This window comes from Rutilus rutilus, assembly GCF_951802725.1.
Source record: "Rutilus rutilus genome assembly, chromosome: 1".
Lineage (NCBI taxonomy): Eukaryota > Metazoa > Chordata > Actinopteri > Cypriniformes > Leuciscidae > Rutilus > Rutilus rutilus.
In genome coordinates this window covers 42,189,301-42,203,080 of record NC_140209.1, presented here as the reverse complement: position 1 = coordinate 42,203,080, position 13,780 = coordinate 42,189,301, and the positions used below count along the sequence as shown (strand labels likewise).

The 13,780-nt window shown below is 37.2% G+C and overlaps 2 protein-coding genes across 2 annotated transcripts; one reads left to right on the top strand and one right to left on the bottom strand.

Moving 5' to 3' along the window:
• Positions 1-308: 308 nt before the first annotated feature.
• LOC311288668 (uncharacterized protein) lies at positions 309-4,105 on the bottom strand. Its single transcript, XM_084406179.1, has 2 exons — positions 3,949-4,105; positions 309-2,933 (listed from the first exon to the last, which is right to left on the bottom strand). The coding sequence occupies exon 2, from the start codon at positions 2,923-2,925 to the stop codon at positions 1,174-1,176; it is 1,752 nt and encodes a 583-aa protein (XP_084262305.1). The 5' UTR covers positions 2,926-2,933; positions 3,949-4,105; the 3' UTR covers positions 309-1,173.
• Positions 4,106-7,414: 3,309 nt separating this feature from the next.
• LOC311303824 (protein unc-119 homolog B-B-like) lies at positions 7,415-11,073 on the top strand. The gene is made up of 5 exons (XM_084430516.1): positions 7,415-8,026; positions 8,124-8,237; positions 9,324-9,414; positions 9,535-9,707; positions 9,799-11,073. The coding sequence occupies exons 1-5, from the start codon at positions 7,744-7,746 to the stop codon at positions 9,930-9,932; spliced, it is 795 nt and encodes a 264-aa protein (XP_084286642.1). The 5' UTR covers positions 7,415-7,743; the 3' UTR covers positions 9,933-11,073.
• Positions 11,074-13,780: the final 2,707 nt, after the last annotated feature.

The window sequence follows — 13,780 nt, the reverse complement described above, 5'->3', positions numbered from 1 at the left end:
TCCCGGTCCATATCAGAATTGCCCCAACTCTATCGACCTTTAAGTCTACTCTTAAGACTTATTTCTTTTCTTTGGCGTTTAATATATCTTGACTCACTGTTTTATGACTTTACTTTCGTGTGTTATACCCATTTTACAACTGGTCTTTTTATTATTATTATTATTATTATTATTATTTTTTTTTTTTTGTGTACAGCACTTTGGTCAACTTCGGTTGTTTTTAAATTGTGCTTTATAAATAAACATTGTATTGTATTGTATTGTATTGTATACTCATAAAAATGGAAGAAACTTCACAGAAGAAAACACAACTTTAACATCAAAATGTAATCAAAAACATTACACAGAGCTAACACATATATTAATTCTAAATAACATATATTTATGCTGACATGTCCCCATGTTTTGACCCAAATCACAAATTATTCAAGTGCATAATCAGTGATCAAACTGAACATGCTCAGCCTTTCTGTTAGTTGGTTTGCCTTCATGTGCTATCGGAAATTTCCTACTTCCCACTTCTGAAGTTGTAATTACAAGTTTGTCGTTTTCAAGTGCTTTGTTGTTGAAAAGAATTGGTCCGCAGCTTAATTTTTGCCTATTTCTTAGGGAAATCTTATTAAAGCCAAAATGTATAGAAGATATTTAATCAATATCTAATGGATTTAGAATAAAATACAGCATCCCATTTGTTGAACATTACCCTCCCAATTTGATTCACTACATCTAGATAGTCAGCTTGTGGACGAGTCTGTAATTTCATTCAAATAAATCCTATTTTTATTGTGTAAAAATTCATACAAATACAATATGATATGCATCATATTTACGTAAATATACACAACTGTAGATGTTGTGGGAAAAACTAATACATTAACAGTCATATACAGTTCTCACTTTTGGCTTTTTTATGGATCACCCAACTCGTAAACTTCAAATTTCCCTGTACGTGACTTTAGAGGCTGTTCATGTTCAATTTCTGAATAGGAAAAATTCCAATATTTGACAAAATGGAAGTTGGAGCCAAAAATCAGGTCCATGTTGGATCACAAACGTAACGTCTTATTTAGTTGTTCAAATAAAGTGTCCATCAAAATCTCCTTGTGTTTTTGGCAGAAGCCTGAAGGTACACCTGTCCACACTGTTTCCTGTAGTGTCTTTCAAAGTTGATAACTACGTGTCGGTGTCCGGCATCCTCTCCTCCTTCATGCGCCTGTTAGCGTACCAGAACTCTGTTATGTCATCCACAGTCACTTTAGGCTGAATCCACAGGTCATTCTCATTCCTATTCTGTTCCTGTCCTCTTATCTTCATCCTCTCCTGCCTCTTTCTGTCTTTCTGCTTCCTGTCGGCCTCCATCGTGGATCCATTGACATACCAGAATTCCACTCTCTCCTGCACCGATGCTTTGGGGTCGGCCCAAAGGCTCTCTTTCTCGCGCGTCTTGCCTCCCTTCTCCCTCCGCTTCATCTTCTTTTTAAAGACAGACAGACGCACCCACAGGAAGATGGTTATTCCTAGGAATATGGTAGCAGTCATTGCTAAAGTCCACACTGTGATGAAGCACATCATTGTGGATTGACGAGATTTGGGGTCTGGGTTCAAACATTTAGGCCAAGCTTTGCTTTCTGTGTCAGTTTTGTTTGTTTTGTTGGTTGTGGCATCGTTTAGGACATCAGTTATGATAGAGTTGTTGTTATAGGTGGTGGTACCACCGGGTGTGTCTGTTCCTGTAATGTTTTCTCTTCCTGTGTGCGCAGTAGAGTTCGTGAATCTGTTTATATTCTGCTCTGTCGTTGAGTGATTGACACCACCTATTGAGGTGTGATATTCAGGTGCACCTGTAACCGTTGGGTCTTGTGCTGTTGTGTAAGCCGGTGGGATCGTGGGAATGTCTGTGCTTTGTGATGTTGACCAATCGTTTCCCGCTGTTGCAGTTGCAGCACTTACACCCACTGTATTTGCTGCTGTGTCATAAGGTTCCTCTCTGTGTTCACTGGTGAAGCTGTAACTTCCCTCAGTGCTCAGTGTTCCTCTCGACTCATTCGTATTAGCAAATGTGGCCTGGGTGGAGTTCGTTTCATAATTTCCTTCATCTGCTTTTGTTCTGTCATCCTCTTTCTCTGTCCTGTCTTTCCAGGGAACTGTTGAGACACTGCTAAGCAGGTCTGATAAGGTGTCTGCAGTCTGAACTGTTCGTCCATCATCAGTGTAACTCGCAGTCGACATTGTTACTGTTTCATTATATTGTGGCGTCAGTCTTGCAAAGTTAGTGGAAACTGTTGTATGGCTTGTATTTGTGTGGCTCATAGCAACACTGCTAGCATTGCTAACACCTACGTCATCATCCATCTTGCCATTCTGAGCAGGAGTACTGCTGTTGTGTTGATGCAGGGATGTTGTTTCCTGTGTGGACATCACATTTGGGGTTGTATTTGGCTGTCCTTCATCAGTGTAACTCGCAGTTGACATTGTTACTGTTTCATTATATTGTGGCATCAGTCTTGCAAAGTTAGTGGAAACTGTTGTATGACTTGTATTTGTGTGGCTCATAGCAACACTGCTAGCATTGCTAACACCTACGTCATCATCCATCTTGCCATTCTGAGCAGGAGTACTGCTGTTGTGTTGATGCAGGGATGCTGTTTCCTGTGTGGACGCCACATTTGGGGTTGTATTTGGCTGTGTATGCACTTCACTGGGCAAATGTGTTGTGCTTTCCTGTGTTTTTGTGGTCAGAGGTGAGAAAGATGTTGCATTTATTAGGATCTTGGGTTCTTGGTTTGTTTTTGTTGTTGCTGGAGTTATTTGGGTGGTTTCAGTGTAGTCACTCGTGGTGTTTGTTGGCAGTGTGTTGAAATAAAGAGCTGAGGCGATGAGGAAGTGAGTGAACCACAATGTGATGGACAGTAAAGTCATCTCCATTGTGACTTCTGTAAAAGATCGAGACAACATGAGTACAGCCATGATGGGAAAACATTTGCAAATAAAATGAATTCACTTACAATAAAGTTGCAGTGCATTATGCATTAGTACCATGTTAACTTTTACAATTATTTTTTTTTAAATGTTTTTAGTTAACAAATATGAATATCACTCTATCATGCTGATTTGGTGCTCAAGAAACATTTCTTATTATCAATGTTGAAAACAGTTGTGCTGCTATATATTTTTGATGAAATATATTTTCTTCAGGATTCTTTGATGAATAGAAAGTTGAAAAAAAAAAAACCCGGCATTTATTTAAAATAGAAATCTTTGGCAACATTATAAATATCTTTACTTTCACTTTTGATCAATTTAATGCATCCTTAATGAAAAAAGTGTTAATTTCTGACCCCAAACTTTTCAACAGTAGTGTGTGTATGCATATATATTTTAATAAATATAATATAACAGTATTGTTAGTTCACAATGTTTTGTTGTATATTCATTAGCTGAACCTTATTTTAAAGTGTTACCACATACTGTAATCGATGCAGTTAGAGGCTGCATAGAATCGTGTAACACTATTAATAAATGTACTTATTTATTTTTGTAATCACTGTAAAAAACAATTGAATATACTGCCTCAGCAAAAAACAACACACACCCAATTCGATTGGTTTTAGGTTTTGTTAGATCAGTATGTCGGTGTGCCAGTCAGTGGCAAGTCGTGTTGCCCAGCACGTGTTTCCCACTTTGTAATGTTTGAAATGTTGCCATTTTTCCCTTTGAATTTCTAATACTGATAGCCACTGCCAAATAACATAGTTCTTTCGATTTCATTTGACTTGCCTGACTATAAACACTCCAGGCCTACAACGAACACACAACGTCACAAAGCAGCATAAAATCCACACTGCATATTTGTACTTCACTAAGAACAAACGAGAACTCGAAAACAAGCTATGTCTGTATTACTTCTCGTTTAGGTTTAATCAACTGACAGAAACAAATAAACTCTACCTGATGTTCAGAACTCATCACGTTGTCTCTTCCTGACGCACTGTGATTTCTTCGTTTGCGCAGTGGTGCCTTCTGGGATACTTCTCTCCCCTAGCTGAAACTTTGAAGTGACATGAGGAAATGACAGTTTGATCACCATGCCAACAGTGGGATGAGGTGAGAGGTTGGGGTGAAGAGGATGTGGTTTGAGTGGCTCCACCTCTTCCCTCCATCAGTGCTGCTGTGGAAGCAAATAAAGAGCTTATATTTGAACACATCCTGTTGACTCATATTACATTCAGATTGATCAACTGCACATCACTCTAATGAGGGCGCCGACCCACCACAGTACTGTTTTGACAAGATGACAGATGTCACTAGAGTTTTTGTCCTGTACACCTGTGCTTCTGAAACCTGGGTACGCCCCACCACTGCACATTTTGTGTGTGTCCCTCATCTAGGGACCCATCAATATATTGATTAATAAAAATCTAACATTAATATTTACTACACAAAGCCAGTAATGTACAAAAAAAAAAACACATGCCATGCAAGTCAATCTATATTTAATGTAGTCTAGGTCATATTTTCTTGATAGTTTTTCTTTTATGTGTACATTTCTTCATGGTGTTATTATGTAACATATGTTGTTATACCTTTCCATGATGATGTCTAGCTATTTTGACTAGCCTGTACAAAGTGACAGATGAAGTTGTTCCAAAATACTGTAGATTTGAATTGGATGCACAGCCTTTGATATACAGACATACACTAGTTTTTTTACACTAGTTCATACTTTTTTTTTTTTTTTTTTTTTAGAATTATCTTATGCTTACCAAGGCTTCATTTATTTAATAAAAACATACAGTAAAAAAAATATATATATATATATATATATATTATGAAATATTACAATTTATATGATGACTGTTTTAATATAGTTTACATTTTCATCATCATTACTCCAGTCTTCAGTGTCTTCACATGATCATTCTAGTATGATGATTTGCTGCTCAAGAAACATTTCTTATTATTATCAATGTTGCTGTTTCATATTTTTGTGGAACCTATGATAAAAAAAGTATTCTTTGAAGAATGGAAAGTTCAAAAGAACAGCATTTATTTGAAATCTAAAACTTTTTTAACCATATCAGTATCTTTGATAAGTCAATGTCAATTTTGATCAATTTAATGCATCCTTGCCTAATAAAATTAAATTAAATTAAATATATTTTTTTCCATTTTGCATTATTTTTGCCAGCCGTGACCCATTTTTTGTTCAAGACCCACTAGTTGAGAGTCACTCCTGATATTTGCAGTCATAATGAAAAAGAAAGGATTCTATGGTTTGAATCCTTTGAATTCTATGGTTTTAGGTATCGGGACATAATAGAAAATCATCTGATCCTTGGCAAGTCTTAACATTAGGTAAATACATCCTGAAATGATATGAACAACAACACATGATATATTACACCGTATCATGGTTTATTTAACAAAAACTTGGCCAAAATGGAGAAGCCATGTGTGACAAACTAAGTACACCCTTACTTCTTCTATAGGAATGAAGAGGGTGAGTAGCAGTCAGGCACTGCTAATCAAATGTCTTTGATTAACTGATCATCAGCAAGTGTGATCACCTCTATAAAAGAGTTTGCTGCTCCGGAGCATTCAGTTGCATGCTAACACAATGCCGAGGAGGAAGGACATCAGCAATGATCTTAGAGAAGAAATTGTTGCTGCTCATCAATCTGGGAGGCGTAACAAGGCCATTTCCAAATAATTTGAAGTCCATTATTCTACAGTGAGGAAGATTATTCACAAGTGGAAAACATTCAAAACAGTTGCCAATCTTCCCAGGAGTGGATGACCCTGCAAATTCACCCCAAGGTCAGACCATACAGTGCTCAGAGAAAATGCAAAAAAACAAAGAACTACACCTCAGACTCAGACAGTTAACACCTCATGTTAAATGTTAAAGTTCATGGCAGTACAATTAGAAAAAGACTGAACAAGTATGACGAGAGTGTTACTGGATCTTAGTGCTGCATTTGATACTATCGACCACAACATTCTTTTGAATAGATTCAAAAATGATGTTGGCATTAATGAAATTGCATTAGCATGGTTTAAATCATACTTATCTGACCGTTATCAGTTTGTAGCAGTAAATGAAGAGATGTCATATCAGTCACAAATTCAGTATGGAGTACCACAAGGCTTAGTTCTAGGGCCGTTGCTTTTCTCCCTGTACATGCTACCCTTGGGAGATGTCATTAGCATTCATGACCTCAAGGCTAGATTATTGTAATGTTCAACTGGGTAGTCGCCCTGTAGGCTTAATAAACAAACTCCAGCTGGTCCAAAACGCAGCAGCTAGATTTCTTACTTGAACCAGGAAGTATATGACCATATTAGCCCAGTTCTGTCAACACTGCATGGGCTCCCTATTAAACATTGTGTACATTTTAAAGTCTTGCTAATTACTTACAAAGCACTAAATGGTTTAGCTCCTCAGTACTTGAGCGAGCTCTTAACTCATTATAGTCCTTCACGTCTATTGCATTCTCAAAATTCCGGCCAGTTGATAATACCTAGAATATCAAAATCAACTGCAGGCGGTAAATCCTTTTCCTATTTAGCACTTAAACTTTGGACATATTTCCTAGCATTGTTCAGGAAGCAGACAACCTCTGTCAGTTTAAATCTAGACTGAAAACACATCTCTTTAACCTGGCATACACATAACACATTATCAATTTCTACAATTCATGTAAAAGGATTATTAGGCTGCATAAATTGGGTCAGCCGGAACCGAGAACACTTCTCCCTCGTCTACTTGTGATCCCATCAAACAAAACGCATCTTAATACCAGATGTAAACAGGGCCTTTGAGTCGACCATGAACTCCTCTGTATACCAAAGTATTCTAGAGTCAAATGTGAAGTCATCTGTCCGACAGCTAAAGCTTGGCTGAAATTGGGTCATGCAACTGGACAATGATCCCAAGCACACCAGCAAATCTACAACAGAATGGCTGAAAAAGAAAAAAATGTGTTGCACTGGGCTGGCCCAGTCAAAGTCCAGACCTCAACCAGACTGACATGTTGCGGTGAGGACGCAAACCTCAATGCGAGAGACTGATACTGTCATACAGAATATTACTACTTTAAGTTTTTGCTGCTAAAGGTGTTTCTACAAGCAATTAAATAATATGGGGTGCTTAGTTTGTCACACTTTGTTTTGTTTTTTTTGGCTGTATTTTTGTTAAATAAACCATGACACGGTGTAATATGTCATGTGTCGTTGTTCATCTGAGGTTCTATTTACCTCATTTTAAGACCTGCTAACAACCAGATGATTTTTTATTATGGCCTGATACACAAAGCCATAGAATTCAAAAGGGTGTACTTTCTTTTTCACATGACTATAGATAGGTAGCTGTGAGATCAACATCTCACTTTTATCACCATTTTTTTTTTTTGTCTCTATTAATACATATCAGTCCTGGTAATCTCTTTCTCTGTATTTCACTATCCTCCATATCTTAGTTCTACTGCATATCTACATTCAATTCTTTCTGTTCATCTCGTATTCCTTTTTGTCCTTTCATTGATGCCATAGTTGCTGTGTCCGTGTTTAATTGAGGATTGGCTTGGATAAGCTGTTTGAGATAGCCTTAATCTGTTTGAGTCACTGAGACACAGTTTATGAGAGAAGAGCTGAGGGTAATCACAGAGAGTGCCTGACAACAGATAAACCTGTGCTAGTTAACCTGACAGAAACACTCGGGGGAAATTAGTCAAAGATTTGTAGATGGACAGTGAGGTTGTCAAAGTACTACAGAGTGAGGAAGAAATGGAGCAGGAACTGTCCTCTGAGAGAGGCGAGGACAGTGAACTAGAGGAAGATGAAGCTGAAGAGGATGAGGAGGAAATAGCTGAAATGCAGGGCAGAGGGGATAAGAGGGATGTGGAGGACTGGAATGGGTTTATTTCAGGAGAAGGACTTGCAGCTAAAGAGGAGGTGCTGCTGGACTGGAAGCCAGGTGACCCTGTGACCCCTCAGTATGTCCTCAGACTACCAGGATACACAGACGGTGAGGACGACGCAAACAAAGCAGCTTATTTGTGTTTTTGTTTGTTTTAATGCACAATATTTTTTCTTTTCTTTACTGTTATTGGTTATGTGTGCAGATTACCTGTGTTCCCCAGAGGACAACATCTACAATATTAGCTTCTCACGCTTCAAAATAAGAGACCTGGAAGGTGGATCAGTCATTCTGGACATAAAGCGACACTGTCCAACAGGTATGTTAGTTTGTTTTCAACATTGCATTCTCTTATTTTCTGTTTGTTTTTGTAAACGACACATAACTTGGCCAAGTATGATGTCTCGGATTGTGATTGTGATTGAACTGTTTATGCCAATGAGGTGTCAAATGTGTCATTTGCCCTCTAGTGGACATTATGTGCAGTAGCATTTCAAAAATGTCTTGTATTTCACCCTTAGTATTATTAATATATGATTATATATTGTATTATTGATAAACTATTATATACATTTTCATTTAAATTTTTCATCCAATATTTTTATTTTATTTTATTTTATTTCAGCTTTATTTCAGTTGACAATTTATATATCATTTGAATAGTTTGAAATAATGCTAGTACGCCAGTCAAAAGAATGAATCTGTATTTTGACATAGATGGGGTTATTGTTAAACCCTCATCCTCTCTCTGCAATCTTGGTGTTTCATTTGACTCTTCTTTTTCCTTTGGTTCCCATATTGCTGCAATTGTTAAAAGCTCTTTTTATCACCTGGACAATATTGCACGTCCCGTTCCTCTCTCAATCTGGCTGATGCAGAAACCTTGGTACATTCATTAATTACTTCACGTCTGGATTAGTGCAATGCCTTGTTTATTGGCACTTACCAAAGAAGCACACTAGAAGGTTGCAGTATGTAGAAAAGTGACCTTACCTTGACCAGATGCAATGCTCACATTATTCACTTGGTGTTGCTTCACGCATTCATTTTAAGACGCTCCTGTGGACTTGTGCCTCTCTTCCTCTCTGACTTAATATACCCATACCTGCCCACTGGGTCTCTTATAGGTCGTCTGAACTTGGCCTTTTGTCCATTCCTAGATTTCGACTGTCGACTTTAGGTGGAAGATCATTTTGTGTTACTGCTCTCTTCGTAATATCTCTTCTCTATTAATTTTCAAGTCTCAGCTGAAAATCTACTTGTTTGAAATGTATTTTTGAAAAATTATGTTTATTGTGTATTGTTTCCTTTGAATGTACATCAGTGTATTCTCCTGTTAAGCAATCTTTAGCTTGTGGAAAGGCACTGTGTAAATAAAACTTCTACTTCCTCTTCTTCTTCACAGAAATAAAGGATATCATAGAGCTGGATGCAGGCCGTTTCATTCAGTATCATTTCAGTCCCGCTTTTCTAAATCTCAGGGAGATTGGAGCCACGTATGTCTTATTTTTAATATGATTGCTATCGGGCCTTTAGAATAGATCTAAATATTTAATCAGAATCAATAACTATAAAAATAGTTTGTTTGCAAAGCGGTTTCTCTCTCTTCTGAACAGACTTGAGTTTACCGTGGGTGGTAAGGCAGTGAACAAATTTCGGCTGATTGAGAGGCATTACTTCAGGGATCTCCTGCTGAAGACGTTTGACTTTGAGATCGGTTTCTGTATCCCAAACAGCAGAAACACCTGTGAACACATCTACTGCTTGCCAGACCTGGATTCACACACCAGTGAGGAACACACAAACATATAATGCATTTCCACACGAACTTATGGTGCGCGTGTAAGTGTACAATGTCAACTATGTTCTGTTTTTTTCAGTTGAGGAGATGATCAGCCACCCTTTTGAGACGCGGTCAGACAGCTTCTACTTCGCCAAAAACACACTGATAATGCACCATAAGGCAGAGTACTCCTTCAACCAGGGGCTGGAGCTCAATGAGAATCAGAGCTAAACACTTCTGCAGAATGCTGCAGAAGACTGGTAATATAATATACAGATTAGCGTTGTATATTTGGTTTCATAAACCATAAACTAGACAAAGGCATGTCTTTGTTTCTTTACTGATGTTTATGCTGGGGAGATGTTGTGTTGCTTGCACTGTAATAAAAAAAACACAAAAAAACTGTGAATCAGGATGCTGGTGATTCCATGTTTTGTCAACTCTGAGAATATATATATAGGTTAAAGGGAAGCCCTGATGATGATTAAGAGAACAGACATCTTGAGGATCCACAACATGCCTGGTTTATTTATTTATGGCAATTAATGTTTCCCTTTCTTCATTCTCTCGCACCACAGCTCATAAACATCCTGTCTATTTTTATCACAACACAATGCACAGTACTTTTTCCTCTTACCAGGGGGTCTTATGCCCCAGCATAATTGCAGAAATGCTAGGCTACCACTTTTTTTTTAAACATATTTTGAAATTTCATTTCATTTATTGCTGGCAAAGCTGAATGTTCAGCATCATTAGTCTTATGTGTCGCATGATCCTTCAGAAATCATTCTAATATGCTGTTTTATAATATATGCCTTTCTCCTCAAACATGTTTTTCACTTCTTCATGGCCTATTTTGAGTTCCATGAGGTTATTTAGCAACCTGTGATCAGGGGGTCACACGAGCATTCATGGGGTCAAATATTTAGACGGATGCTCCTACTGAGATGAAGAGAGAGAGAGAGAGAGAGAGGGGTGCAGGATGTATTTATCAAAGCAATACCCTCTTGGGAAGTCATATGAAACAGAGGACAAACCGTGACTGTGTGGATGAAGAATAGCCACATCCAATAGGCTATTCTCAGTGACTTGATCGTCTTTTTCTATTTTTTTATATTTGCTGTTTTAATTGTGCTCGAGCATATACTCGTGATTTGCTGTTGTTTTATACTTACAATTAATGTGGTAGTTTTGAGAGTGCGAATAACCCGTTGATGTCATATTGAATGAGCATGACCGCAGTTCTCACAATAATCGGCGCCGCGCTTCTCAGTGTTGTGAGCGCGCGACCTGCGCTGATGCCAGATCAGTACGCGCGAGGAGTGGTAAGAATATTTCAAGTGTTTATTAATATGAACGCTTGTGTATGATACAATTTTAAAAAAAAATCATTATTTTAATGTATTTCATATGCAATGTTGGTCAGAAGTTTCAGTTTTTTATTAAGTGGCAATACAGTAGGCCTATTTGTCGCCTGGAATTGATTTTCAGGGAAATGTTACCTTCATGAAGACATTTTTATGGGTAGCTAACACTTTACAATAAGGTTCAGTAGTTAACATTAGGTAACTACCTAGTTAACATGAACTAAGAATGGACATTAGCCTACTTCTTCAGCATTTTCAACATTTTCTAATACATTGTTAAAATCGAAGGGTGTGTTTGTTAACATTAGTTAATGCACTGTGAACTAACATGAACAGCCGTATTTCTATTAACTAATATAGGTTAATAGATACTGTAACAAATGTATTGCTCCTTGTTAGTTCATAGTTAATACATTATTGATGCAGGGAGGAGATCCAGTCAGATGATTAGGTCAAATTTAATTTCTTAACAGCAGACAATCAAATAATAAATGAAGAGTAAAATTAATTCCATAATCAGGATTAAAAGTTTAATAATGAAACAGTTAAAATCACTTCTTAAGTAAAATATAATTCAAATCACTCTGAGTATAATATTCTTGCCTAAAGATAAACAAGTTGTTTGAGAGATCTCTCTTTGAAAAGACAGGTTGCGATGGAGTCCAAAGATAGACTGACCTGTACAGAAATTGATCTCCCTAGTTGCTTATCGGAACAGAGCCAATGTTCCTCTTTTTATAGTATATTGCATCGAAGCAGACACACAAGCATATCTAGTTTTCATGTTTTCACACTGTGAGGTGTTAGCGTACACTGCAAGATGTTTAGCTAAGATAACATTCGTGTATCACTTTATTCTGAGACATTCGAGCATTTGTGGTCTGTCTATCGGAAAACTTATACACTTTTGCCCTCATCTAAACAGCAAGTACAAAAGTTCACCCTAAGTCAATCAGCTACATTTGAGGCATAAAGATTAATAAAAGAAAAGCATTTAACATACATTTCAAATGATTAATGATAAAACATAAGCAAATGATAAAACAAGCAAGAAATATATATTTTTTCTTTTTCTGATTCATCAATCCCCCACTTGAGTCCTCCTTGACTCACACAAGATTATTTTTAAACAATATCCTCAGCATAAACAATTTCGTTTGACCCTTTAGCATAGATACAAACACACAAGCGAATGAATGCATAAATCATCAGTTTTTCTCTCTTTTGAGCTGAGGTATTTGGCCATCTCTTTCTTTCTTTGGTTTTTGAAACGCATTTTGAAACATCAGTCTGGTTGGATAGATGGTATTCAAATAGTCTCCAGATAGCATCTATTCATGCCTAAGAACTGATAGGAGTAGATATAAAAAATATGTAGAGACAAACATAACTCGCAACAAACGCACAACTTCAATCATTTCATACATTTTCCTGGAAAGAGAGCATTATATCAGCATTCTCTGAAAATGCATCATCCCTATAAGAGAAAATAAAAGAATTTTAGGCATTACTTGTGCATTACAGCAATTATAGCAGCAACAACTATTTCACATTCTGGGTGAAATAAGTATGTTTCTTCACTTCACGTGTGGGATTTAAGAAAAATCGGGAAGGTTAGTAGAGCAAGCAGGAGAAGGAACAAGTTTAATTTGAGTCACATGCATCCATCGAGTCACACCTGGCTCAATTTAAACAAGTACAGAGGTTGGAGTTGTCAACAACACCGGATGAGGGCCGGCATATCGAGTGGCCATGGGCCCAAAAATCCCAATTTTCTCAATTAGAACCTGATCCCCCACTTGTACGGGGTATTGAACCAATAAATTGAAAGCAGCGATTGTCAAATCTTTTGCGTTTTGAGCACCGAGAGCAGAAATCATCAATTTCAAATACTCCTGTAAAGTGTCCTTTAAAGGACCAGTAGGACCTGCTCATAACAACAATGCATCATACGGTAATGACATAGGACGTCCCATGCAAATCCAAAGGTGACAGCCCTGTGGTGCGATTCAGAGTGGCTCTCAGAGACTATACTTAAACCATCCGCCATCATATTCACTCATTTTCGCACGCAAAGCCATTTTAAATGAGATCCAGTCGATGATTAAGTCAAATTTTATTTCTTAACAGCAGACAATCAAATAGCTAATAAATGAAGAGTAAAATCATCTGACTGGATCTCCTCCTTGCATCAATTAGTTAATGTTATCTAATGAACCTTATTGTAAAGTGTTACCCATTTTTACCACGTTCATAAGAATTCAACATTACATTTTTTTTACAACAAAACAAAATAAAACATTTGAAATAAAGTGTCGATCTGGTTATCGATTATGGGTTTTACAATCTAATAAAAAAGTAACTGTAGGCTATTACAAAAAGTAGCCTAACTGTAAACAACACAAGCTGTCATAACAAAATCTGATACACATATTATAAATTAATTGTGTAGATCATTTTTTTGTAAACTTTACTGTCTACAGTTTTCATTCATTTCAAGTTTGGGGATGTTTCATTGCTTTCAGAGCTGATTTTGTATAATGTTTAATGTATAATATTTGTTTGTTTGTGTGTGTGTGTGTGTGTAGGACTGGTTGATACGGTATGGGTATTTACCATCTCCAGACTCTCTAATTGCTCGACTTCAAACCAGGGAGGGTATTGAAGAAGCTGTCCGTAAAATGCAGCGATTTGCTGGTATTGAAGAGACTG

Bases quoted from the DNA above. Each gene is read 5' to 3' on its own strand.
- LOC311303824 (XM_084430516.1), top strand. From the start codon at position 7,744: ATGGACAGTGAGGTTGTCAAAGTACTACAGAGTGAGGAAGAAATGGAG. The intron at 8,238-9,323 runs GTATGTTAGTTT...TCTTCTTCACAG, and splicing joins AAAGCGACACTGTCCAACAG to AAATAAAGGATATCATAGAG. The intron at 9,415-9,534 runs GTATGTCTTATT...TCTTCTGAACAG, and splicing joins CTCAGGGAGATTGGAGCCAC to ACTTGAGTTTACCGTGGGTG.
- LOC311288668 (XM_084406179.1), bottom strand. From the start codon at position 2,925: ATGGAGATGACTTTACTGTCCATCACATTGTGGTTCACTCACTTCCTC.